At 38.1% G+C, this 26,533-nt stretch overlaps 1 protein-coding gene across 1 annotated transcript in view; it reads left to right on the top strand.

The window, feature by feature from the left end:
• The window catches only part of DNAH11 (dynein, axonemal, heavy chain 11), a gene marked incomplete at its 5' end in the record, with an annotated part of 110,610 nt that overhangs the window by 56,454 nt on the left and 27,623 nt on the right, over positions 1-26,533 (top strand). Inside the window, 9 exon segments of the mRNA XM_010294342.1 lie at positions 3,248-3,374; positions 3,377-3,390; positions 3,874-4,039; positions 10,902-11,035; positions 15,168-15,263; positions 15,265-15,342; positions 17,578-17,810; positions 19,084-19,200; positions 25,481-25,680. Coding sequence (XP_010292644.1) covers positions 3,248-3,374; positions 3,377-3,390; positions 3,874-4,039; positions 10,902-11,035; positions 15,168-15,263; positions 15,265-15,342; positions 17,578-17,810; positions 19,084-19,200; positions 25,481-25,680 — 1,165 coding nt within the window.

Raw genomic sequence — 26,533 nt, 5'->3', positions numbered from 1 at the left:
AATACAGTGTCACGTTAGAAGCACTGTTTGCTGTAAATGTAATACTTGTTCACCTGGTCACATCTTTAAAAACTGTAACAGAAGGAGCATCTTGGCTGTTTTAAACTTTTGGCTCTAAGTTAATTTCAGTAACATGGTCTCAAACCATGTTAGAGAAAATATAAACCAAACCAAATCTGCAACTGTATATGCAGTTTTTAATTTAAAGATTATGTTGTGGCTAAGATGCAAATCGATGAATCTTGGGAATTTCATCCTAAAAGCTACCCTGGTTCGGTTCTGCATTTTTCTTTCACAAGAGATTGGGGAAATACTTAACTTTATTAGTATCTTGTCATTTGTAATGTAATGCATGTTGATTTTTAATCTTTGTTATTTCCACGGACAGTGTCTGTGTGGGTCCCATGTAATAAATGTATACGTGGAAGGTGCCCCCGACAACTGTAGAAACACGTTTTGTAAGGATATTAAATTCTTACAGAGGCCTGTTACTGCCAATGCACAGTGCTCGATCCAAGTATTAACATCTTGATCACTGTAATATCCTCTTTCGCTGTAATTAGACTTTGTTTAAGCAAGACCTGACACGAAATGAGCCTGTGAGATGAGCGTGAGGTACAAAGTATAAAGATGAACCAAATATAACTGACTTGAGCCCCAGGCAATGTATCCTTAAAAATTTATATGATAATCTTCCAAATATGCAATTGCAGATGATACAGAACACCCTGCAGGGTTACTCCGCCAGATAAATTTGCACCAATGAAATCATAACCAGCTTTTAAACAGATAATTAAATCATTGCAGAAAGTTGGGGAGGCACTCAGATTTCACTTAAAACTGATGCTAGCTGATGTAAAGTCACTGATCTAAGCCACCGTTAAGCTAAAATAAGAGTTTTGACAAATCTGCTTAGATTGGTATCTGTTTAATTTCCAAAGCTGAAATTAAGTTAAGTACAGTGTTTTCATATAGGGTATTTCCTTTTCTCCTGTTCTCTTCCTTGTTGAGGCCTATGGTTTCAGTCTTGGAACTGAGGAATTAAAAAAAAAAGGCAACTTTACCAAAAGATGGAGGCTGGTTTGACAATTCTGATATATTTACCTATACCCCAAAAATGCAGTGAATGTTTTACTGGTTAAGGAAACCTGCAGTGTGTCACTAGAACTGACCATTGGCTCCCTGGTATTTTCTCTGATTTTCTAAAAGGGAGCCCTTTAAAGGGGAGAAATGGGGGAGTGAGGAAAAAGAGGTCATAGATCTCAAAATCTTAGTGAAAAATCTTTGCTTTCTCTCCACCATACATCTCTTGTTTAGCTCCATCTTCTACATTTGAGCATAGATCATTAAATGCTTGCAGCTTACCTACTGAAATGGCATAAGCTATTGAGTTCTCTCCTGCCTTCAATAACTCCTCAGAAGTAACAGGCTACCCTAATATCTCCCAGCTTTCTTGTACAGATACCTTACCTGGTCTTCTCTTCTGCATTACTAAATCTCTCACCTTTGCATGCTACAGTATTATATAGAGCCCTAAACACAGGAGTCCTTCTAAATTTTTGTATTTATCACACAGTGATCTCCAGGTTTCTGTTGGCAACCAGGAGCATTCACTATCTGATGTGTCTTCACAAGCTTACAGGCTCATTTTTTCAAAAGCACTCTTACAGACAGGTGATATTTCACATCCATACAGACATGCTTGATCACAGTCTGGTACATAGGTAATTCTACTAGAAGGACAGTCTTCATATTAGCAATTTTTCAGCAAAAGATATTAAAAGCTTATCTAGAAGAACAAAAACTATACATAAATATATGTTACCCTTCTTACAGCTGTACCTCTCTTTTGTGTCCTTAGATATCAAGATGGCAAAGAAAGCGTTACTTGCAATATTTTGTGCTGTAGTGTCCTATGCAAGAAATGAATTGAGCATCACACAAAAACTGTAAATCCAGTACCCATTTGAAAAATGTGTGTGGTTTATTCTAGTCACACAGAAATGAACAGAAATTGTATAAAGCTGTTGCATAGTCGTCTCACAACATTGTGGTGGTAGTGTGTTGTCCTTCATTGTCCTGAAGGAGAGGAGGCTGTGCTAAGCAATAGTTAGTTAATTAACCTGAGAGGCTTAGTCTTACAAACAGCGAACTGGTGTTTGAGAGACGCATATTAATTTCACCATCAGCCTGGTGAGCACTACCAAAATTGTGTGGACGTGCTGTATTTTCTTTAATAAGCCACAGGTAAAACATTTTTTTTTTAATCAGGTTAACTGCACGTATATTTAACCTGATAATAAGAAGAAGGCAAAGTTGTCAAGGCCAGAATCAGAGCAGCCTGTGAAGAAGAGAATTTGAAAAGTGAATATTTCAAGTATAAGCAATTTTTAGCAGATAGAGCACCGGTACGTGTTTCTTACTTTTCAGTTTGCAAAACTGAGCAGCGAAGGATGATGGAGAATATCCAGTTGTTATAATAACTCAGATAAAGATTCTTTGTGATGATACAGACGCTTGTCCGTAAGTATAAACAAAACCCGTTTCTGGTACACCAATCCAAAGCTATTCTGTTTCCTATTCATCACTTTTAGTCTCAGTGTGTTTTCTCCACAAAGGGGGTAATCAGTAGGTTTCCACCTCCTATCTCATGCTATTGTCCTTAAAAGGGCAGAGCAACATGCAGGGATGCTCCACGATTCAGAGCAGCAGGGAAGAAAGAAACTTCGTATATCAAATTTTCTCTCTGGAGCAATGACAATATATAGGAGCTTTACTAAAGAGAGCAGTGGTCGCCTTATGGAAGCCCTGGCACTGCACAACTCAGCTGTCATTGAGGGTCTGGCCCACCAGCTCTTAGAATTATAGAACCGTAGAATGGTTTGGGTTGGAAGGGACCTTCAAAGACCATCTAGTCCAACCCCCCTGCAATGAGCAGGGACATCTTCAACTAGAGCAGGTTGCTCAGAGCCTCATCCAACCTGACTTTGAATGTTGCCAGGGATGGGGCATCTACTACCTCTCTGGGCAACCTGTGCCAGTGTTTCACCACCCTCACCGTGAAAAATTTTGTCCTTATATCTAGTCTAAACCCACCCTCTTTTACTATGAGTATTTTTACCACATAAAATAATTAGTAATAGTCTTCAAAGAGCTGAGAGTTGTATACTGGTAATCAGAAAGCTTATGTAGAACAAATCCACCGTTGTTGCACAACTCTGTACCTGTTCCTCTGATGTTTTTTCAGGTTAATCTTACAGAACTGAAGGCCTTCACGAACCCAACAATGGCTATAACCAATGTTCTTGCTGCAGTAATGGTTTTACTGGAGTATAAACGGAAAGTGCCCAAAGACCAAAGCTGGCAAGCTGCAAAATCCTTATGGGAAAGGTAATGAACAATGGGACATCATACAGTATCTGAGATGAGAGAGGAAAAGAACAGTTAAAAATGAGAGCCAGAGAAACTAAATCACAACTTCATTTTCTCACGGTTTGGATTTAGGAGCATAAGATACGACCCTGCATTGTTTTTTTTCTGCGTACCTTTGGTGGCAAACTCAAGCCAGCCTGAGCGCCACTGGGATTTATTAACTGCAAAAATAGCTGAAAAGTAAAAGGGAGACCATTTCATTATACTTATCCCCTCTCTGCCAAATTCCTCAAGTGAATCATAAAATTACAGATTGTGTTGGTGAGGGTGAATACTTCACGCTTTTGGTGGAAATAATATTTTTGCTTTCTACCGCATAATGTTTCAAGAACAATAAGCTAGTGCAGGGTTCCAGTTTTGCGTTTGTGCAGAAAGTAGGAGTTAGCTTCCGACTCTCCGTAATGGAAAAGGATTGATGCATTAGAACTTCTCTTTTTGTAGGTTGATGACTTCTTACAAGTTTTAATCAGCTATGATAAGCAGCATATTCCTCAGAATTGTGTGCAAGTCGTCAAGGAACATTACTCGAAGCATGCAGATTTTAACCCAAATTATGTTTGTACAAAATCCTTTGCAGCAGCTGGTCTCTGTGCCTGTCATCAATACAGTAAAACTAAATTTGGTATATATGTATTAGTTCCTCTCTTGTCTAGCCCTGATGGGGGGAATTTGTGTTATTGAAGTTTTTTATTATTTTGGTAAGCTCAGCGTAGTGTTCTGGGGAGGATGTAACAGCAACGACAGATAAAGTAGGAAGTATTCAGTGCTTAACAGAACGTACGCATGTATTTATTTTTAGTAGAAAGTGGTAAAAAAGATGTGGCTGTCCAGGACTTCTCAATTGTCATTATTATGCAACAGCTGGGAAGTATTCTTCTCCAGATGTACACATTTCACTTGAAATGTCCATCTGAGTCTGGCTGTCTGGAGTGTAAGACAGAGCTTATCACTTGTGATTGCCTTGAGCACCTGGCAGCAGGATTCCTCCATTCATCCTAGTCTGATGGCAGGTTATCATTTAATTACAGAATAGCAAAAAACGGATCAATTTTAGTTGAAATCTACTCAAGCTTAATGCCTGTCTGATTTCTAGCTGTATTCTAAAACCATGAAAGTGATAAATATAAATTAATTTTAGTTGGAGAGTAGACCCCCTGAGGATGCATTCAGTTCTGCTTAAGATATCCTTATATAGACTATAATCAAAATCTCCTGTAGTCTTTGAATATTGAAAGAAATCTCTGCATGTCTCACTATTGTGTAGAAAGATGGCTCTAAAGCAAATATATGTAATGAGAGACTACTAGGATTATGTGAAAGTCTTCTATCAGGAGTCATTTGCAATTTTTGTAATGAATGTGAGACTATTTCTGTTTTAGGTGATCTTGCAGTTCAGTAAGCCTCCAACTTTGAATCCAGTCCTGTCTTTTTATATTTCTTTACTTCCCCTTTCATCTCCTCATGAATTTTTCTGGAGTTGGTTAGCAGCAGTAGTTTTTTCTCTCAGCTATGCTCAGTACCTAGTAGGAAGAATTCTGCACCACAAACTTGCAGTTCCCTCTGCAGTCTACCCGTTTGCTGTGTTAGGCCAACAGTTGTCACATTGTCATTTAATATGAATATTTTTCCTAATCGCTTTATAAAATCCTTACTGCATGTTCAACCAGTCTTCCTTTTACAAGGCGGGAAGATCCAGGTAAAACTATTATTTTCATAACTGATTCATGCCATAGTTGGTCAGCCTGATGAACTTTTTTAAGGAGCTGTAGCTGTAATTTTTGATTTTCCAGTAGGTATTACTCAGAGCAATAATAAGCTGCAGAGCTCATGAGGTTGTTGAATGGAGCACACTATAGCTGGTGAAATTCACCATTGATAAATGCAAAATAATACATATTAGAATGAAAAATTTGGACTGTTCATGAATATTTCTTGATTACTGTTTATTCATTAGTAGTTTAGGGAAGAAGACCTGGGGCTGACTGGGGACAGTCCAGAGAAAACTGAAGTTAGCCCTGGTCTGGAGCTGAGAGTTGGACTGGATGACCTCCAAAGGTCCTTCTAGCCTATACCATCTCATGATTCCAAAAATAAAGCAGAAATTCATCCAGTAATATTTTACAAGATGAACTCCAGTATGAGAATAAAAAGGAAAGATTGTCTATGCAGTGTGTATGTTTGTATATATATATGGTAAAATTATTTGTAACAGTGCGTAGTAAGAGAGTGTTATAATGATATAGTAAAAAATGCTGCACACATCTTACTCGGGAAAACTTGCTTTTGGCATGTTTCTTGTAACTGAGCTGTGACTCAGTCCAGAAGTTTGAAGATACCAATTCAATTTTTCAATTTTTATATACAAAGAAACTGAAAAAATATGTATACTTCCATAATTCATGTGTTAATCCATCATTTAATTATTGAGGATTATTGGTAAAATTTTGTTCTGAAGGCCTCTTGGACATTTCTGTGTTTGCTTCTTGAGGGCCCCATGTTGCATGTCATCTCTCAAGAAGAACGTACAGTCACCGTTTTTAAATTCTTTTAAATTTTTAAATTCTACTATGTGGCCTCCAAATATTTAACTTCAAAAGCTACAGTTACAGTGCAATTCTTCGCATAGGCCAGTGCAAAATGCTATTCTTTCAAATGTCTTGCAGATTCCAGCTAGCAGTAAGATTCTCATCTAATTTGTCACACTTTTCTCCATATGTGAGGTGACTGAAGTTACTAATTTCTACGAGCTGCTTACCTATACATAAGCTGTATCCAAACGGGGTATATTGTGCCTCAGCTTATATACACTTGGACTAACAATGATTTGTGTATCTATTGTGCTCATAGAAAGGAAAGAATATAATTTCTTGTTCATTGAGAGGATTTTAAATGTTATTTAAAGAAAAGATTTGAAAGTGATTGAAGTTACCTAGTTTTAATTACATGTTTAACTTATGTCTTCTCTAATAGCTGTGTGGCAGACTGGAAATGATCAAAGTGTCTCTAAAAGTGTAGTGCATAACAGGAAGACGTGTGTGTGTAAAAACCATTGATAGTTTCCTCAGGACTGGCAACTAGAAGGAAAAAAAAAAACAAAACCCAAACAAAAAGCAAGTTAGCATGCACCAGAGCTTCAAAAAATCTAGGAATCTTAGAAGGAAGTTTCCAAAATTATAACAAGTTGGGTGTGACACCCACTTTATGAAATGTTAATCCAAGAAATTTCAACTATAGAAAATTGTAAGGCTGAGGGATGCATTTTCTCTGATCATTAGTGCCCAGTTTCCTACCTGTGAAATGTTAGAGGATGATAAGCTGATTTCATAGTAAAGTTCAGTAGGTGGAATGAGCTCGGCAGATTGTTGGGTACAGAGCAGGAACCTTTCCTGTCTTTGCCCTTTTGCTTCTTAACAGAATTTACACTCATTAATTCCATGAAATCCACCACTTTGCTTGGTTTTGTTTTAACCATAGTTACAGCTGGCATTTCCCCGAAGGTCTGCGTAGCTTTCTGGGCTCAGCTTTCTTCTCCTTCTAAACATGCACAACATGGTCAACAGTGAATAACTGTAGATTTTCATCCCTACTCAATGATCTTGAACTGTGCTGTTCAACCTTACATTTAAAATCAGCTTGAGTTCCTCATCTGGAAACTTGTATCAATCCACATGTTAAAGGACATGATGCTCAGCATGATGCCCCATGGGGAGGACTGTTATGTACAGCAGTAGCATTAACCAGGATTAGGTGATGAAAAGATGCAAACTCAGAGTGAAACATTGACTTTTTGCTGGCATCTATTTTTAGAGTTATAGTGACAAGCTGTATAAATATTAACCAGTTGTCTTCCACTTTTCCAGAGAGTTTTACATCTGGCAGTTTCATCGGCTCCATTTTTCCAAACTTCTTGATCTGCTTCATTTAATGTTTGCATTCAGTATTTTGTAACGTGCACCCCTGCCCTCTGCAACCGGTTCCAGCTGGCTCATGTCAGGCCTTTTAAAGGTGTGATTCACTGTGTAAGGGAGTCTGTGAAATGGGTATAAAGAGGAGGCAAATTTTCATTTCTTCTGGAAAAAAATGAACAATGCAGGCACTTCTCAGTGACAAGTGCCTAGATTTTATTTACCTTAGCTGCTGATAACCCTCTGTACCCCATCAGCCTCTAGAAAGCTCTTATTCCTTACTTCAGTTGTATGCATCCATAGTCCATAGAAACAAGAAGTCCTCCAACGTTTAAGGGAAGATCCCTCTTAATGTATAGACATTCTTCTATTTCTCTATCTGGGCTGCCTTCTGACTGAAGAACTTTCCCCAGTCTGTGGGGAGTTTTCCCCTCACCCACCACCTTCTTCAGGAGTAGCAGAAGTGCTGTGCAGCCTTGTAAGTCATCTTCTGAAGAGCCAAATTTCTTTTAAGTATGCACAAGGCCAGTATGTAGATCCCACAAGAAGAAGGTACTCCACCAGCGCAAATTCATCTGAATCTGCATGAAATCAAGCAGCACAAAAGAGAGAGCGAGTTTGTATGTCATCTCTGAGTGCTAGCCTTTAGTAGTCCTCTGCATTCTGGAGCTAAACAAAGTAAGAGCAATGAAGCAGTTACTCTTCTGTCTCTTTTAAATGCCTTTAAAGTGTCATTAGAGTTTTTCTTGTCATTATCCAGGCACCAATCCATATGTTCACTTGCCCCCTATCCTTCAGTTCATTTCTACCCCTTTTCCCTTCTGGTCATTTATTTGCCTGTCTCTTTCTCATCTTCCTCTATCCAATTTTCTAAAGAATAGACTTGAAGGCAGAGTACAAATTGTTAGTGAACTCTGCTCCTGCATTCATGGATGTTCTGTGCTCCCTGACTCATAATTCAGCTACTTTCTGTTGGCAAAGAGAGAGACAAGGAGAGTTGTACATATTTTTCATATGGAAGTTTTTGTGGCCAGCAATTTTCGGTGATGATAATTGGTGCAGCTGTTAGCAATCAATAACACATCTTCAGCCTAGACAGCACAGTTAAACTAACCTCCTTTCACTTTTCATGGCTTCCAGAATATATCTTTAAATGAGAAATTAAATTCTTGTCAAACATGGGCAATATTGTAATGAATACTGTCACAGTAATTTTTTTAATGTCAAATATATACAGTCTGGTACTAATACAATACAGTATGTAATTTTAAACATTTACAATGTTTTAAAGATGATAAAGAATACTCTGTGGATGGTGATGCCTACTGATCCTTTCTTTTGTGTCTTGTAGTGTCTTGCGTTTTGTAGTGACACCTTTCCTGTTCAAAAGTCATGAGGTAGGAAGTACTTTGATAAAGGTATTAAGTACCAAAAAATGATATTATTATGATATTATGTACCAAAAAAACCTCCACAGAGATATTGGGGCATTCCTTACTGTTTGTCTCACTGCAGAAGAATGTTCTTGCCATCTTTACTATGTGAGCCTTTGATGGATGAGTGTACCTGAACTGTGGTCAGATCTACGTTATCATGCAGGCAAACTTGAGATGCCTAAAAATAAGCCTCTCTTAAAAAAAGAGAGTAGAGAACCATTTCTGTATTCATTCTTCTTATGTCTGGCATGCTAGACTGATGAAACTTTACTTGTAGCTCATCTCTATGTGATGCCCTTATGAGCAGAGGTGCTCATCAGTCTCTCAATTTAAGATACACCACTATTAAAAAGTGGATTGGCTGCCTCATTATCCCTAAGAAATCAAGCCAACCTTCTTTACTAAGCTCTAAGTTGCAGTTTCATCTTTCACCCTTCGCCAGTTCATTTCTTATTTTTAATTTATATATTATTTTGAAATTTCATGATTACACACCACCAATTCAAGAGCTAAACTTGGCAGCTGAGAGCTAAATCTCTGATCCTGCAAAACCGCCGAGTTTTCATGGAGGTATGCGCTCCTTGCTCCTGTTGCAGTTCTTCCTTAAACCTGAAATAAGAAAATTTTGTTCTGCAGTGAAACTTACTGTTGTTGGTTCTGCAGTTGCTCTAGGGAGGTTTCAGGCAATTTGCCTGCTGCAACCTCTGTTGTCTTGCCTTGCCTTTTCTTTTTTCAAAATGGTCTTTCAAGCTCTGTTTTTGTATTCAATTTTTGCCTTACCTGATTATTTGTAAAAATAGTACTTTTCAAGGTGTTAATCTCTTAGCTTTTATCACTTGACTATCTGACTTTTTTAACACCTTTCTTTTCTTTAGTTCTTCTTAGTTGGCTGCGCTGGAAAGGATTCTCTTTTCTGACAGAGTAAGAAAGAATGTAAGTGTTTGTCTTCCTGATGAAAGGGAAAACTGAGATAAACACATTGTGGGTGGTTCCTCTTTTTGGTTCTTTTTCATGAACAAAGGCAGTAGTTTGGAATTCTTATTTTTGCAACCGGAAAAAACTCGTGATTTTTTTCCCCCTTGTTTTGTTGACTAATTATTCTTGACTGATTATTACTGTATTTCTTAGACTTCTTCAGAAAGACAGGGTGTTGTATCTTCAACGACAAGATAGCTCCTCATCCAAGTGTCTTTCAGCTGGTTCTGTTAAGTAGGCATTAGCAGAAACAATTTTATATCCCATGTCATTCTACCTGCTCAGTTAAGAGAATCTGGAGAAAATGCTGCAGTTCAGCGAATTACCAGTTACACGGCGGGAGTGGTGGATACTGAAGAAAACGAAGGCTCTGAGAGGTCTAAGAGAGGGAATTTGCAGGGGTTCACTGGGGGTGGGCAGTGGCTGCTGCTGAGTTGAGGTACATTCAGTACAAAATCCCTGGAAGTGGAGAGAGGACATGTCACTGCCTTTAGGGCAGTGTATAAAGATGTGGTTAAAGATCTTTGGTGAAGGTGTGGGTCAGCATGCAGGAGATCTGCTTGTTTTCTGCCACTAGTGAAACCATCCTGTCTGCCCAAGAGCAGATTGCTGGATCCCTTATGCCACCAGGCTCATATACAAAATGAAAATAATAATTCTGTTCTTGCATTTTTTTCCTTTCTCTGTTACAATTTTAAATGCTTCAGCATGCATAGGACATAATTACAGTGTCCTAGGATGTTTGTTACTGAATCTAGCACAAGAAACTTGAACTCTTGTCTGGGACCTCCAGATCTAGCCATTGCAATACAGGCCAGCGTCATCAAACAGAAACATTTCTCCTCCTATTACTATCTCCAGGCACCTGATCTCCACCATTTAAAGGGATATTTGGTAAGGGATTCTAATGATGGTTTTGTTCTAAATTGTTGTTAGTGTACATGTGTTTTACATGCAGCTGTAGAGAGAACAGAGAGTACATCAAAACCTTTCCTCTAAAGCTCGTATCCTTCAGATTTAAAGGTACTGTCTACAATTATTGTCATTAAAATATATTATTTAAAATTAAAAAAAAAAAAAAAAGAAAACCAGAAACACCAAAAAACCCAACAAATTTTAAGCTATAACATTTACCCATCCCTTTTCTGAATAGGTTCTGGGCAGCATCTGTGTAAGCTCACAGCTTCACTTTAGAAAACAGTTGTCGAGAAAGTCTGATGTCAAGATGATGTGAACCAACGAAACAAAACTATTGAGCTGGCCAACAGGTTGGTGAAGGGACTTGAGGTAAGAAGATTTTGCCTGAATGTTCATCCTAGTATGAGTTTTGAAATATTTGAAATGTTTTGTTGAGCATGGAGTTAAAACTTAATTTTTTGAGGATTGTGTGGAGAAGAAGAGTGGGGGAGGGGGCACAGACAACAAGATGACCCTTATTAGAAATCATTTAAATGGCAAAACAAACAAACAAACAAAAAACCCAAACCACAAATAAAGCCCTAATAACATCCTGAGAAATAAAATGTTCTGCGCCACGATTGCATTTCCTAAAAATCATGTACTGCTGAATAACTGATATTGGCATGTTTGCTAGACAGAAGTCTCGATAACTAAGTCACCACATTTATACACAACTGTGAACACATTGTGACAGCTTGGGCAGCCTCTAGTTAATGAGCAGAAAGACCGAATAATCCTCTGGGTCAGGATGGAGTCGCCCTGCATCTGCCCCCGTTGCCCTTTACATGGCAAGTAAGTGGAAGGCACCAATCAGATATTTGCTGTTTGCCTTTGTTTTTTTCCTTTTGCAGAAACTATTAATTTTTAAATAAGAATGAAATGTGTTTATGTTAAAATTATATATATTTCAGGGTGGTTATTAGTTTTATTTGCAGACAAACATCGTTAAAGCTAGCACATGCCTATTTAACAGTCAGTAACCATTCAAGCCAGCCGCAGCATTGCTGTGCAGTCTTTCCTAGGTCTTTACAGAAATTGTGCTGTCTCAATTCATCATCTAGAATTTTAACCATTGCTTTTTGACAAATAAGTGTAAATGACAGGAAATAAAAATTATAAACCATATTTACACTACTCTGTGAGTTCCCAAGGCAGCCTGAATAGATATTTTAAGGTGAATTTCATAAAATCCCTGTAACCTTGCTTTCAAAGATCAGAGAATGAATACCTTTGTCTCTGTAAATCTCTTACTAGAGGCTAGAAATCAAGATTAAATCAGTTTGGGAAAAAAAATATTTTAAAAGTATAGAACTAATAAAAAAACCCCAGTGCAATTAAAACAGATCAATTTTTGATACCCAATTCTGAAATTAATATGCCTAGAAATGTAAAATGTGAAAATAATCTCCTTCCTTTGGTAGAAACACAGTGAAGTTGATGTTACTATCTGCATATGAAAACTTGTTTGCCCCAAGACACCTGAGGTGGTCACTGTTGGCCTGGCCCTGCAGATGTGCCAAGGCTTTGGAAGCTCTGTGGAAGTCGCTGGCCTTTGACCACAGGTAGTCTCCAGGTCTTGGATTTGAAGGTTTTATTAGTGATCTTATTGTGTAAGTTAAAGGGGGAAATATTTGAAAGGATTAATTGAGAACGTCAAGTCTTTTCCTCCAAGAATAAATTCTTTTTGACTAGAACAGGAGACAGTTAACTTCTGAAAAGCATCAAGACTGATGATTTTGTCTATATAGCATTGACCTGGAAGCTCAACCATTCAGACTAATAAATCAGGCAATTTATATTTAATCATTAACTAACTCCCGAGCTGAACAGCTGTTCAAAATTAGAAATGGGTCACCCCGGCCAGGATGACATTACAGGCAATCTATAATGCATTAGAATAAAATTATAGTGATTTTTAACTGTCTGGAAATTTATTACACTGCATGTTCCAACTCTTAAACCCTTGTTAGCCAATGTCACTAGTGATTTATGGTGCTTGGGTGGTATGGTAAAATTACTGAAGATTTAAATAGACAATCATTCTATGTTTAGTAAATCTTCAAATTTCAAAGCTATTTTGGAGAATGAGGTGGGTGCTCTTTATTGTTTATGACTTACCAGTCAGTGACAAGAAGAAGAGAGAACGGATAAATCAAAAATCCCTTTTGTAAATTAATGGATTTATTGTCTTGTTGCCTTCAGTTAATGGCTTAAAGAAGAATCCAATGACTACTGTAGGCAAAAATGTATGTCTAAAATACTTCAAAACTGCTACATTGCAAAGATTGCTGTTAGAGCTTTCAACAGGAACAGTCCTTTACTTGTCATTGTGGGGCACCTCTTATGAATGTAACTGGGGTTTAGGAGGCCTTCACACACTGAGTTCCTGCGTTTACACTGTGAAACATTTAAACGCTAACTCTTCTAAGCACGGTACTTTGATTAAAGATGCTTCCATTTTCTTAGTGGATATTTTATATTCCTATTTTATAACAAAAGTGGTTGAGTCTTCTGTTATCACAGAGTTCTGTGTCTGTCTTTGCAGGATAGGAGTTTAACCATTTTAGTAAATTTTTCTGAAAAATACAGATGGCAAGTACTTCATGAATATAAAATCTAACAGTTTGTTACTTTGTTTTTATACACATAGAAATTTATTTTTTAAATGAGAGTGAGTTGTTATTTGAGGTTGATTTTATAAATTTTTAACGCTTTCAAGAATAAGCACATCCAAGAATATTCTTCTAAGCTCTCAAGCAGCTAGCACCAGCAAAATGCAAACATTTTACTTGATATTATTTGAAGTATTGATACTTGCTATTCGGTGATTTTCATTGATTTTGATTACATCATGTAAGGGACTGGAAAAATATGTTTTGATTACTGTCATTGCTCTGAAAAATAAATGTCTGTACAGATAGTGGATAAAGGACAGTCCTTATAAGTTGTTAAGCAATGTGCTTTTCTTCTTTCATGCCAGCCCTTTCTTTGCTTCAGCCCCTCTGCTCACTGGAGAAGGGTTTCCTGAGGTTCCCCTTACGCAAGTGAACAAACTGTGAAACAACTTTTATTTTATCCTGAGTATTTCAAATAGTACAAACAAGGAAGAAAGGTTATGGCAGTCAATTCCAGTTTTACATCAGTTTGAAGATGACTCTAATGGATGATCAATTTTTACCTTCCTTTCCATGCTGAAACTATTTGAGCATACATTCATGCATACATTAATTCCTTTGCTGGGAATTGTATACACAGAGCAATCAAAGTATAATGTGCCAAATACTGCTAGTTTGGGTTTTGTACCATCTCATAAATTCCGATTGAGAAGGAGATGATGATTTGATCCATATCTTAAACATTAACTTTCTTTAAAGAAGAGACTTTCATTTCTCTGAAATTCTTTAATCACCATTTCAACATTTTAAATAGACACTGGGCTGTCTTTACAACGTAACTGGAGTAAAATAATAGCTTTCCATATAGCTACTAATAAGAAATCATCATATCTGAGACCATTCCTGACTATTCATCCAAAATATCCCAGGGTAAGCATGGTTAAGATGGACTCTGCAAAGTGCACAAAGGATTCCAGAAATCAGGGTGCTCTGTGGGAAAAAAAAAAAAAAAACAATGAAGAAAACAATTTCTAGACAAACTTTGACAGAATCATTGAGGCTGGAAGGAACCTTCTGAGATCATCTAGTCCACCCACCTTGCTCAAACTGGGTTGGTTAGACCAGATTGCCCAGGGCCATGTCCAGTTGTGTTTTGAATATCCCCCAGGATGGGAAGTCCACAAGCTCTCTGGGCAACCTGTGTGTTTGACCAACCTTGTCTTTCCTCCTGTCAAAATTCCAAATCATTACAGCTCTTAACTCAGTAAAACTTCTGTAGCTGGTAGGTAAAACAAGCCAGGCAAATAAGAGGAAAAAAACCTGCAACTCTCCTGCCTTGCCCCTTTCCTTGGAAAAAAGCGTGAGAAAAAAGTAGCTCTCACATCCTTGTTGAGGCTGAAACAGCTTTTTCTCCTTTCCTCATTACTTTTTTTTCTAATATTCTTGTTTCCTTGCCTTTTCTGAGTCTTGCTGGAAATGATTGCGCTTTGCACAAGGCAGTAGTGCCATCCTGTACCTGGCAGTAGTATGCCAGATGCTGCCAGTATTGCCGTGTGTCTGCCATACTGCATCCGGTCTAGACAAATGCACCAATTACTGAAAAAAAGTCAGACATAGAATGCTCGATGAAGACCTCCATCCTATTTTTTCAGCTTCAAAGGCTTCAAATCACCACCAGAAAGTAGGGATTGTTTCCAGCCTTGCAGTCTTAGAAGCGTCTCTCTTGCTGACAGAGTACCTTTCCTGTTGTACCTTTGTGTGCTTCTGGTTTTTAATGTGAAGATTAAATGTTCCATCACTTCCAAGTTGTCCAGGCGATAACATTTTCTGATCTTGCTTTGCAGTCTGAAAACATGTGTTGGTGCCAGTCCATTGAAAACCTTGAAGCACTAAAGAAAACTTTATGTGGTGACGTCTTATTAAGAGCAGTGTTTGTGTCTTTACTTTGGACCCTTCACAAAACACTATCACCAGGAACTGCTGGAACGTTTCTGGGTTCCTTTTCTAAAGTCACAAAAGGTAAAATTTGCTGTACAAAATGGGAGTCTCCAGTGAAGAGTCTGGTTTGTTAAAGTTGCTGTCTTTCAATAATTTGAAGTACAGATCTGTATTTAAATAAAGCGGCTCTTTGCAGGTATTTGTTTTCTGGTATAGGTATCTATAGATCGATAGATACGCGCACACGCACACACGCACACTTTCCTCGGATTACAGGTACCTTTGGAGCCGAATGGGAGAGAGGTTAGGTCCTCTCTGGCAAAAGCAAATCCCCTCCCTTTCCAATTCTCAATGCCAAATTCTGTCCTTTGTCCTGTGTAACAGCAAATGCTATTATATAAATATAATATATAATATATAAATGATAAGGCTGTATAGGGGAACCTATTCCGCTTAGCTTTCAGCTCATGCAGTTATGATAATCCCCATTTCTCTGTACACGGAGGAAACCGAGACAGTACTCAGCAAAGGCACAGAGGCTCTAACCCTTCGAGTTGTCTCTGCACAGCTTTCTCCATCCTTCCTTGTGAAGCTTTGGACTGTTCCTTTCTTCCTTACTGCTGCAAATGCTCCTCACCTCTCCCTACTTGTTTCCTATTTCTCATGTGCCACAAATCACAGCACTATATCACGATTAATGTAGCGATTAATGTAGTTTATTCTCTGAAATATGTGACGTGTGGAACTTTAGTGCAGATTTGGGGACAATAGATGTACCTATATATTAAAATATTTTTCTTGCATTGTGTGAAAATTTGTATGAGCAACCCTGATAATACCCCAACGCTAGTGTTTTCCACAAGGAAGTATTTCAGCTCATGGAAATTATCGTATTGCCTGCCTTACAGTCCAGAGATAAAACAAATCATATTTTCAATCTTCTGGTGTATTTAGATAAATGAGTTACACGTGGGAGATAAATATGTTGCAGGCTTGCAGAAGAGAGTGTATGCCTGTTGGTCCTTTTGCGCTTGTATTTTCAGCAAGGTGATCAAAAGTTAGGTTTATTTTGGGCGCTGTGATTAGAATCAGGGGTTAAACAATTTTAAGGTGGTATGTATTTTGCAACAACATGGTAACTATGACATTGTGCCACAGAAACTGCATTAGATTCTTGTTAATACTAATAACTGTGCAAATTTGGCTTAACTTAAATATATGTAATGATTTTCTTTATAAATAACCACTAGATTTACACGCTTTTTTATTTCAGTGTGCACTTTTAAAAGAATCTCCGGTCTACAAGCCAGCACTAAGGACTATACATGTCTAGGGAGGAGTAAAATTTTGTTGGAAAAGTTTTTAGAACACTTCTGAATGGGATAGAAGACACTTCAGGGTAAATACTGATAATGCTGTGCTTTCCTTTAATTTATGGGTTTAGAATTCAGTCCAGGAATCACAAACAAGGAAGCTTGGAATAATATCGTGAAGGAGTTGGTGAGGGTTTGCCCTTTGCTTCAGCAAGGAAAAATTTAAGTCCGGGCATCTGGCATAGCTCTTCTTTTATGCTTCCACTAGCCACTCTTTTTTTTTTTCCCAAATAACTCAACTGTTCCCTCTCTCTTACTCTGTTGTGTGCGTTAGGCATTCCCTTCCCACCCATACCCGCTCGGTAAGCGCTGATTTCTTTTCGGTTTCATCTCCTCGTCAATGCCTGCGACAAGTTAGTGCCCAGCCAGCGCGGCTGGCCGGTGGCTGCTCTAGCATGGGTGGAGACCACGGCTTCCTTCTGAGCCGACGGGCGCTCCGACGGGAGCGATGCCACAGCCGGTGCCTCTGCCCCCGGAGATGGTCCCGTTCTCTGGCTTTTGACCTTGTTGAACTGTATTGACGAGATAACATGGGAATCCTGTTTTTGTAATTTCTGTGTGGATAAATGCTGATTTATGTTCCAGAAATACCTGCTCGAGAGCATACATGAGCATTGAATTTGCAATATCAGAATCCATATACGCTGAAATTTAGAATGCATGGTGGTTTTTTAACTTTATAGGATTATAAATATTTTGATGAAGTAAATGTCTTAAATGGAAACGCTTTTTTTTTTTTTAATCCGTTATAAATGTAATAAACTGCTCCTCATCACATTTCCTAGTATATTCTTTTGCATCTGAAACTCCGCAGGGATCCTCCTTATCTTTCTTCCTAGAAAGCCTTAATTTATGTCAGCCCAGCTGTCTTGTGCATTGCACCGAGTCATGTCTCGCTGCTTGGTAGTCTTGCTGGATGCTTATATTCCGCTCTGATTCAAAGGTTCCTGTTCCTGTGACGAGGGTCTGGACGCGATCGCCACATCGACAGCTGATTGCGGCGCGGAGTAACAAGGGACTGGCCGGTGATAGGATGTCGGCAGAAAATGCCACTGTTCTAACGAACTGCGAGCGCTGGCCTCTGATGGTAGATCCCAAACACCGGGGAATTAAACGGATAAAGAATACGTATGGAGCTGACCTGAAAGTCGTACATCTAGGACAGAAAGGGTATGTGCATGCCAAAGAATGGGCTCTCATGTTTACTGCCCTGAAGTTCCCCTGATTTTTGTAAGGGATTGGCGTTTGTTGGAATGCACTTACTTGAAGACTTGAAATATTACATCACTGCTGCTTATTTATCCATAGCATCATTTTCCATTTAAAATAGTGCTTGAAAGAGGACCTTTTTTATGCTATTTTCAGCTGTTGAGGTGGAAATTAAGTGGAAGTTGAGGTGCGCTTCTTGTGAGGAGCAAGTAACTTTTTCAATAGGTAAGGTGCAAATCCTGATGATGTGACAGTGCTTGTGCTGTACCGTTTAGTCAGCAGAACACATGCACCTTACAGAGGGAGAGACCCAATCCAATGTACGGCATTCAAGGCAAAAGCCAATTGTCAAGTCTTTTGCTGATAAACATGTTTTTAATTCTCATTACTATTGCTGAATTAGATGTAAATTGATAGCACTTCCATGTAATTGATCTGTTCATATCTTTTCTCATGTTTACTTTGATTTAGGGAGACAACGAGATAAGATTTAACTGCTCCTTTTTAAAGGGCTATCTGAGTTTATTTTACTGAATTCCAGATACAACACACAATTACACAGTGCAGTAAATGGTCACAGTAATGCCTCATTTTTAAACAAAGTGTCAATCATTTATCTGGTGTGCTTTTCTGAACAAACTCTATTCCCTCACCTGCCCTGATTTTTTTTAAATTCTTTTCCCAACCCTCACAAATAATAGTGATTTTCATTCGTACCCTGCAGTACCTTTCTGCATGAAGCTATATTGTCGTCTTACTTATCCTTCCACAATTATCTACTTTCTTCTCAGTGCCTGTTGAAACAGAGTTCTTCCAAGTCATTCAGATGCAATGCCTCCAAGAAGGCATTTATAGTGTAGATGAGGATATACCAAAAGCTGTAACACAAAAACATGTAAGTAAAAAAATAAAAAAAGCTAAAATATATAAATGCCCCCCCCAACTTCTCTGTCATTTCCAATGTCTTCAGTGGGTCTATATCCTCATATCTGCTTGTAAGAAAAGTCCCAGCAATATATTTTTGATTAATAGGAGGAATAGCAAGAGCGTAGGTGTAAAAAAGTTGAACTCAAAACTGCCGAGCTCTTAACCACTGGGAAATTATTTGTGAACACTTTTGCATGGTTTAATGAGGCTTCTTTTAGAAAAACTTCTCCAATTCTATTGTACGAAAGAAATCTTACTATGACCAGCATTTATCTAATATTTGAGGGTTTGGGTTTTTATTTTTCATGTTAAGTTTTCTGAAGAAAAGAGCTTTGGCCTGTGGAGAGACTGTACTAATCAAACACATGGGTGAATCTATTGATCCCATACTTGATCTGCGGTTTGGAAGACATACAGTTAAAAAGGGAAAGTAAGTATACTTGAATAATCAGAATTTTTCCATGACAACTGGATCGATATTGCTTTGATTGCCACATTTTGCTTACTACTTCATAATACTTCATGAAGTTATTTCTTTCTTTTTAAAATGTAATGGCTAAAAACTGATCATGAGTCGATGTTAAAATGTTAGTATCTGCACCTTTAGATACAAATACCTTTAGATATAAATTTTCAGGATGATAATAGGAAAAGTAAAGGAGTTTGTACTCAAGTCCTTGGTGCAAGAGAATTTCACTGTGTAATGTTTTCCATGACTTTTCATGAAAACTTCCAGTGTGATTGTTGAGTCTTCAAGGCACCTGTTACCTAAAGAATAGTGTTGATCTGTGGTTGCATGAAAGTAAACTTGGTAAACCTCATTAAATGTTTCATCTGATGAACTGAAATGCCATGTTATAGTCTCTGCTCAAATGTGAGTTTATTTTTAAGCCTGAAGGCCTTCCTCTCTTCTATTCCTGTTTTCAAACCATACATCTAGTTGAAGATGTCCCTGCTCGCTGCAGGGGGGTTGGACTAGGTGACCTTAAAAGGTCCCTTCCAACCCAAAGATTCTATGATCAACAAGCTAGATTTTTCATGTTGAAGAATATGATGTTTATTCTGATAAAAAGTCAGAGATACTTACTGAAGCGTGTTTGGATGGGTCTCAAGTGTTACTCAGAGTATTTAGAGTACTTGCACAGTTTCAGATTGTTATAAGAGAGAATATGCAAGATAGGTTAAATAAAAATGGTATCTAGTTTTGGAAAGGCTACTTAAGCCTTTTCTCCCTCCTTCCCCCCAGGTTTCAGGCGTTGGTGCCTGCACAGTAAATCTAAGCAATACACAACAGCTCAAATCTCCTTGCATACATGAAGCTCCTGGAAGGCGTACTCTTGTCCTGCACTGTGAGATCTTGAAATTATTCCTTTTTGTTGCATTTTTCTGTAATGGTATTTGAAGTATTTCAAAGTAAGCCCATATAGCTTGCTTTTTAGAATCTGTAGTGAAGAAGCTGTACTGAAAATTAGAATTATACTGGTCTGAAAGAGAGATCAGAAATTGCATGGTCTAACAAGTCTTAAGGCATGAGACAGAGGGATGTAAAACAGTAGAAAAGTTGGACTGAAAAGGACAAGGGTCACAGTAATATAGTTTTGCATTTACTTAGCAAAGGCTTCCATGCAGCACAACAGAGCTGTACCCATGCACACAGACACAAACACAAATATATGAAGCTATTCAAACACAGATTCTTCTGGTGAATATTTATAACAGCAGTACATGACCTAGCATCCTGTGGCTCATTGAAGATGCAGCAGCTCTCCTTTGTGGGGCACTGGTAATATATATACCCCTTTATTACCAAAGCAGCAGAGTTTTCCTCATTCTGGATTAATTTCTGTTATTTGTTTGTTTTAGTAGTCGTGTCAGGCACTTTGGATTTTTTTTTCCTAATAAAGAAAGACTAGAAAGGTATTTGTGATAGATATGGTATAGTCCAGCAGTTGAAGTTCATTAATAATTGGAATGTTGCAGAGTACGAAGTAATGAATACTAATTACTCCTTTCATGTCTGACAGCACCCTGTGGACCAATACATCAGCCCAGACTTTAATTTGGTTCTAGTAATGGTTTCATCAATAGTACATTAATTCTGTGTTTGAAAAGATATACAGTTGAACCTGACCCACACAGTAGATACCACTGTCATAAAATGGCCACATACTGACAACAACTGGATAATTACAAATAATTAAATCCACTGAGCTTCAGACAATCCTAATTTTAAGTAAAATATATCTTATCATATCAATCGACAGAAAGCATAGCAAGGGAGATTTATCAACTTGTACTCCTTCCAAAGCAAATTTACTAGCCTGCATATTACAGAACTTGCTGATGTGTGAAGCAGCTTCATAAAAGTATATCTCCCCTTCCTTGCCAAGATTGTTCTTATATTGTACTCTTGGATATTCTGTAACGCCAGCTTCGGGTATTGTTTCTGAATGAAGCCTGCAAAACAAATTCTCAGCTTCAGAGAACTTCAAGTATATGTATAAATTTAGATTTTTCTCAAAACGTGGGTGATTGTAGGGTGAACTACAGGTACTTGTTATCTCTGAAAATCAGACTTCTTGCTGAAGTGCCTCAGTATGTATTTAGAAGCCTAATAAGTTTTAGGTGTTCAAGCTTGGATATTTTTTGTAATTTTAATTTTGGAGATGCAAACCTGCTCAGTGGATCTTAATACACTTTAGACTGTGACCTTATGTTCAAAATGGCTTCAAAATGCTAAGATTTTTATTACAATATTTTAGGATATTTTCTTTAAGAAAAGGGAGAAAAGAGAATAAAATAATTTCAAAAAAATATCAGTTGTAGTACGTAGCTTTATGTAAGCATGACAGGCACAAGGAACAAAGTAAGTAAAATCTGGGTGCAACTTATTAGCAATGGATGGAAAACTGATTCAAAATGCACGTGCTAAGATTTTCTGGAGCGGAAAAATCAAGACGTAAAAGTAAACAAGTGCCAGTTCTACACAGTGTTGGGGTTTGGCCCTTGCCTGCTCTACGAGGAGCGAGTGATGCCACTGAATAGGTGTGGTATGGGTGGGCTCTAATCTTTGAGTTTTATCTGTGTGTTTCCTATGCTGTTCTCCCCAGCACCTCTGTTTTGGAGATCACTGGATATGAGGATTGACTATAATACATCAATGTCGTTTTGACTCATAGGAGAGAAGATAGACAAATAAATTCGTTGTTCATAAGGCCCTTATTTGCATTCGCATGCCTTGTGACACCTGCTCAAATCCTTTGCACGTTCACAAAGCGGTCGTCCTGTCTCTTCAGTTGCGAGATTAGGTTATTGCAAGCTTCTTTAAGATGAGAGATTTGATTTATGTGCAAATGTAGCTTGTATGAACAAGTTTCCATTCTTATCAGGCGTGACTATTATTCAAGAAACAGCAAGACAATTCACTCAGTTTCTCCACAGGGAGAAGCTTTCCTTGCCTCGAACATCTCACCAGCTGTGCAGCTTTAAGGCAGTGCTTTTCCCACTGGACTAGTTTGACCAACTTGCACAGTTTGCCCACTGAGATTGCCTAGTAACAGCTCCATTCTGCACTTGTTTTCACCTGATTTATTCAACCTCGTTCTCTACATTACTTGTTGCATTTGCAAGTCGGTTCCAGAAGCTTTTAATTTTAAGCAGCAGGAACTGAAAGAAGGCTCCCTCAGAAAACGTGTTTATCCCTCTTTCTTCACACTGAAAAATATTGTTTCCCTTTCCTTTCCTGTCCAAGAATTTATCACTTCTTTTCATTCTTGCTGAGCTGATCCAAAACATTTAGCTACAGGAAACTATCCTACTTTCTGCCATTTAGAGGCATGGCATGTTCTGGAGAACGTCTGCCCTGAAAGGTACTCTCTTTAATTTTGAGTTGCATGAAAGTATCTGCTAAGGAAAGTTTTTGCGTAGGCTCTTGAGCCACTTCATGATACGAAGTCATGTTCCTACACTCAAGAATTTTTCATCTTTCAGATCCTGCCTTTGAAAGTCCTCAGAACTGTTTCCTTGGGCAGCACATGCACAAGGGAGAAGCAGGTCTTTGTCCCAATAACTCGGATTTTGGCAGATCAGACCGGATGTTGCACTATTCCTAGACTTCTAATAGCTGAGAGTTTGGCACTCATGTTAACTTCTGGGATATACTTGGTTTTATATTTGCTTTTGCTAAAAATCAGTTGTTCCTCAAAGTTTATACATGATTTTAAAAGTGCTTTGCAAATCTCTTTTGAATCCCTTAGTCAACTTTATTTCAAGATCTATGAGAATTTCAACAGGAAAGAACTAGTGGAGAACAATCGCTTTTTCATTTACTTTGTATGTGCTTAAGTAACAGGGAGCTGGAGCGCACATGAAAGATGCTCTGTCTGTTCCTGCATAGAACGGTGCATTAATTCAGCCCATTCAATCTGCTTCTGCTGGTGGAACAGGAGATTATGAAGAAAAAATTACCAAAAGTAGAACTTGTCTTTAGTAATTTCTTTGATCTTTTTTTTGCTATACTTTCTATCATGGACTTCCATAAATAGTGCCTATATCTGCTACATTTCTTCAGAATCCAGATTAACCTCTAAACAGATGCATTGCAATGAAAAAAGTTAAGCAATTCTACCGGGTTTCCCCACCTCTGTGTTTATCGTTGTTGCTTATACTCCTTGAACCGTGTGAGAGCAATAACAAAACATTTATTTTTCCCAGATCTGTAATTAACAGAAAACCTAGAATAGCTTCAGTAATAAAACCCACTGAGTCATTACGTAGTTTTTGCCTTTCATAGATGATAATCACAGAAATTGGTAATTTATTGCTCCTGTGAATTGAGAACCCATAAATGAAGTACTTGAATCCAGAACTCTAAAGCTTATTATATCGCCTCGTAGACCTGAAATATAGTGTGACTCCCTTAGCAAAGTTTTTTCCACGTACAAATCAAACTGAAAAAGTTGTCTTTTGCCAGATCTCTGCTTCTATCCGTTTCCTCTGTGGTTTTGCTCTGCATTGAAAGCAGAGCAAAATTAACCTCTCTCTGTCAAGCTCTACAGTTTTGTTCCCTCCAGCTGTAGCCAGTTTTGAAGGTTGTGGAGAGACCACAGTATCAGAATTGCAATCTGTGTTGCAGAACTGGAAGGTCAGTTCATGTCCACCTGAAAAAGGTTGTGTTATCTGAAGGACATGACTGTATGGCTAAATTATTTCTCTATTATACAAGCATAAGCCAGGAAAACTCATCTCTAGTAGTTTGCATGGCAATAGTATGCAACATACATGTCATGTTGAGTTTTGTAGAGTCATGGGTTTCCTAGCACTAGACATATTAGGTTATTTTTAGGAATTCACTTACAGTATATCGTAAGTGACTGTCTTTTCTTCCTGATCCTTGATGAAACGCAGAAGTGCTTTCAGCACACCATTTCATTTAACCTATGTTTTCTGGCTAAGGGCATGTCAGAAGCAGGCAAGGATGTTAAGAGCTGAAATACTTCTGTGATTCTGGCAGTGCACTATGATATCCTAGAAAGAAAGAGATGTTAAAATTTGTATGGAAAGGACTTGTTTTATTCATGTTCTGCTGTGACTTTTGTGAATTGCAGTTTAATTGTTTAGTATCTATACTATTGCAGTCACCTTGAAGATTGATTTGACTTAACGAATGTCAGTTTGGATTTTGTGAAAAGAGTTTGTGTCTACCTATGTTCCATTGTATAAATGTTCTACTGGCTTTTTTTAAACAGAATTTTGTTACTAATGTTTGGATCTCCTTTCTTGGCAAAGAACATTCAAAGCCATCGCTGTACAGAAAATATTGTACTTGTGCTCATGTGTGACAGCTGATGGCTGAAAATCAGCATACTGCTCACTGTGCAAGTAGATGGCACAAAGTTGTGGCACCTGCTCACACCAGACCGGATGCACAGCACACACCGTAGTCTATACGCAGTCTTTGCATTTTTTTTTGTTGCTGTGCCATAGAAGTAGGAAGGTGAACTTTATGTTGCCTCACTTTTTTGGGGTTCCAAAATGGTACTTCAGCAGTAGCTGGAGCTTCTCATTGAAGACAAGGGTTCAGGAAATCACATCTCTTCAGTAAGGGATCTTACTCAGCGAACAAAAGGTGAACCTCGTTCTTTCACCCAGGAAATAATTGATTTGGAACAAAACATTTAGTAGGTTGCCTTAAAAAATTATTTTTGTTATTTCAGTCACCAGCCCTTCTCTCTCCTCTGGTCACTATCAGTTTGTTATAAATATATGCACCTGCTTAGTTTTTTAGGATTTACTGCTGATCTATTTCAAAAGATGGAAAAGTGAGTTATATTTAAGAAAATTATTGTAAGAACTAACAGCTATCTCATTAAAGGCTGTCTGAAAACTTTCCTAAATTTGTGGCAAGTAATGAAGGATACATTTACCCCTAAGCCACAGACTCTTCAGTACAGCAGTGAATAATCTACTGGTGTCTGCTGTATATGCAAATGAAACTATGCCAATTAAGAAATGCTCTGTGCATTCTTCATATAATTTTGGTGTCTTCAATCATCCTCATTTTGTTTCTTAAGCTGCAGGCACATAAAATTTGTTTGTATCCATTTCCTATGCTGCCAAGATCTTGTAGTACCCATCTTTTGCAATCTAAGATATTTACGGTTTTTTAATTCCGTGAGGTCCCCACTCTTGTGCATTTTATTCCTTCACAGATATATCAAGATTGAAGACATGGAATGTGAATTCAACAAGAATTTCCATCTCATCCTTCACACTAAACTGGCTAACCCTCACTACAAGCTAGAACTGCAGGCTCAGGCCACCCTCATTAATTTCAGTGTCACCAGGGACGGGCTGGAAGGCCAGCTGTTGGCTGAGGTTGTTAGTGCTGAAAGGCTGGATTTAGCAAAACGTAAGGTGAAGACTATCTTTTGATCTGTCCGTTGCTCCTTCCGAGATTTTAAGGCTAGCATTAATACGTCTGTTTTAATCTGCTGTACAGTAATGGTTAGTAACCCATATATCAGAAAGATTTTAAGGGTCAGATTCTGCAAAACTTAGAAAGTACTTCTACTGATTTGCTCAAATCCATGCTCCCAGAGGGATGGGCTTGACGTAAAGCTCTGATAGAAATTAAATTTGTTGTGATCTTATTCCCACACTTCCCTCTACTGCTTGGTTTGCTCTGTGCATTGTATTTAATTTACAGTGTAGGATTAAAGCCCTCTGCAGTGCTTTGTGCTTCAGCGATCTTGAGCCAATAAGTGTGAATAAAATTTCTTGCCAGTCCATAAGAGGATATGATGGCACTGTTAGGACCTGGGGCATTTGGTTAATAAATCATAACTTATTCCTGCAGAGATGCAATTCTGTGGCTGCTGCAGTCATACCAATGTATAGCAACTTACGAAGAGAAACACTTTTATAGCTGGTTATAGAAAGGACTTTGAGCAGACTGTGATCTATGAGCTAAAAAATGAAAAAATACTTAGAGGTGTGAAATTAATAATAAGGATACTTCCTATTTCTCCAGCGTGTCTTTCCAGTTATCTCATGTGATTTACTAGCTTCATCTGCAAAGACTTGCTACACCTCTTTGAGGTACTCCTGCTTCACGCAAGGGCAAACTGGGTCAGAGTGTTTAATTACCCCTTGAAGAATAAAAGCCATTTACTTGGGAACAGGATCTGAAAACAGCTGGCCATTTTCCTCTGCATCTGCAATATTTTTTGCTGCATTTTTTAAAGATTTTTTTCGTTCTCTCT

The sequence above is a fragment of the Phaethon lepturus genome, unplaced genomic scaffold (genome assembly GCF_000687285.1).
Source record: "Phaethon lepturus isolate BGI_N335 unplaced genomic scaffold, ASM68728v1 scaffold6249, whole genome shotgun sequence".
In the NCBI taxonomy this organism is placed as follows: domain Eukaryota; kingdom Metazoa; phylum Chordata; class Aves; order Phaethontiformes; family Phaethontidae; genus Phaethon; species Phaethon lepturus.
Note: the sequence above shows the minus strand (reverse complement) of the source record. Positions and strands in the feature narration are given on the sequence as shown.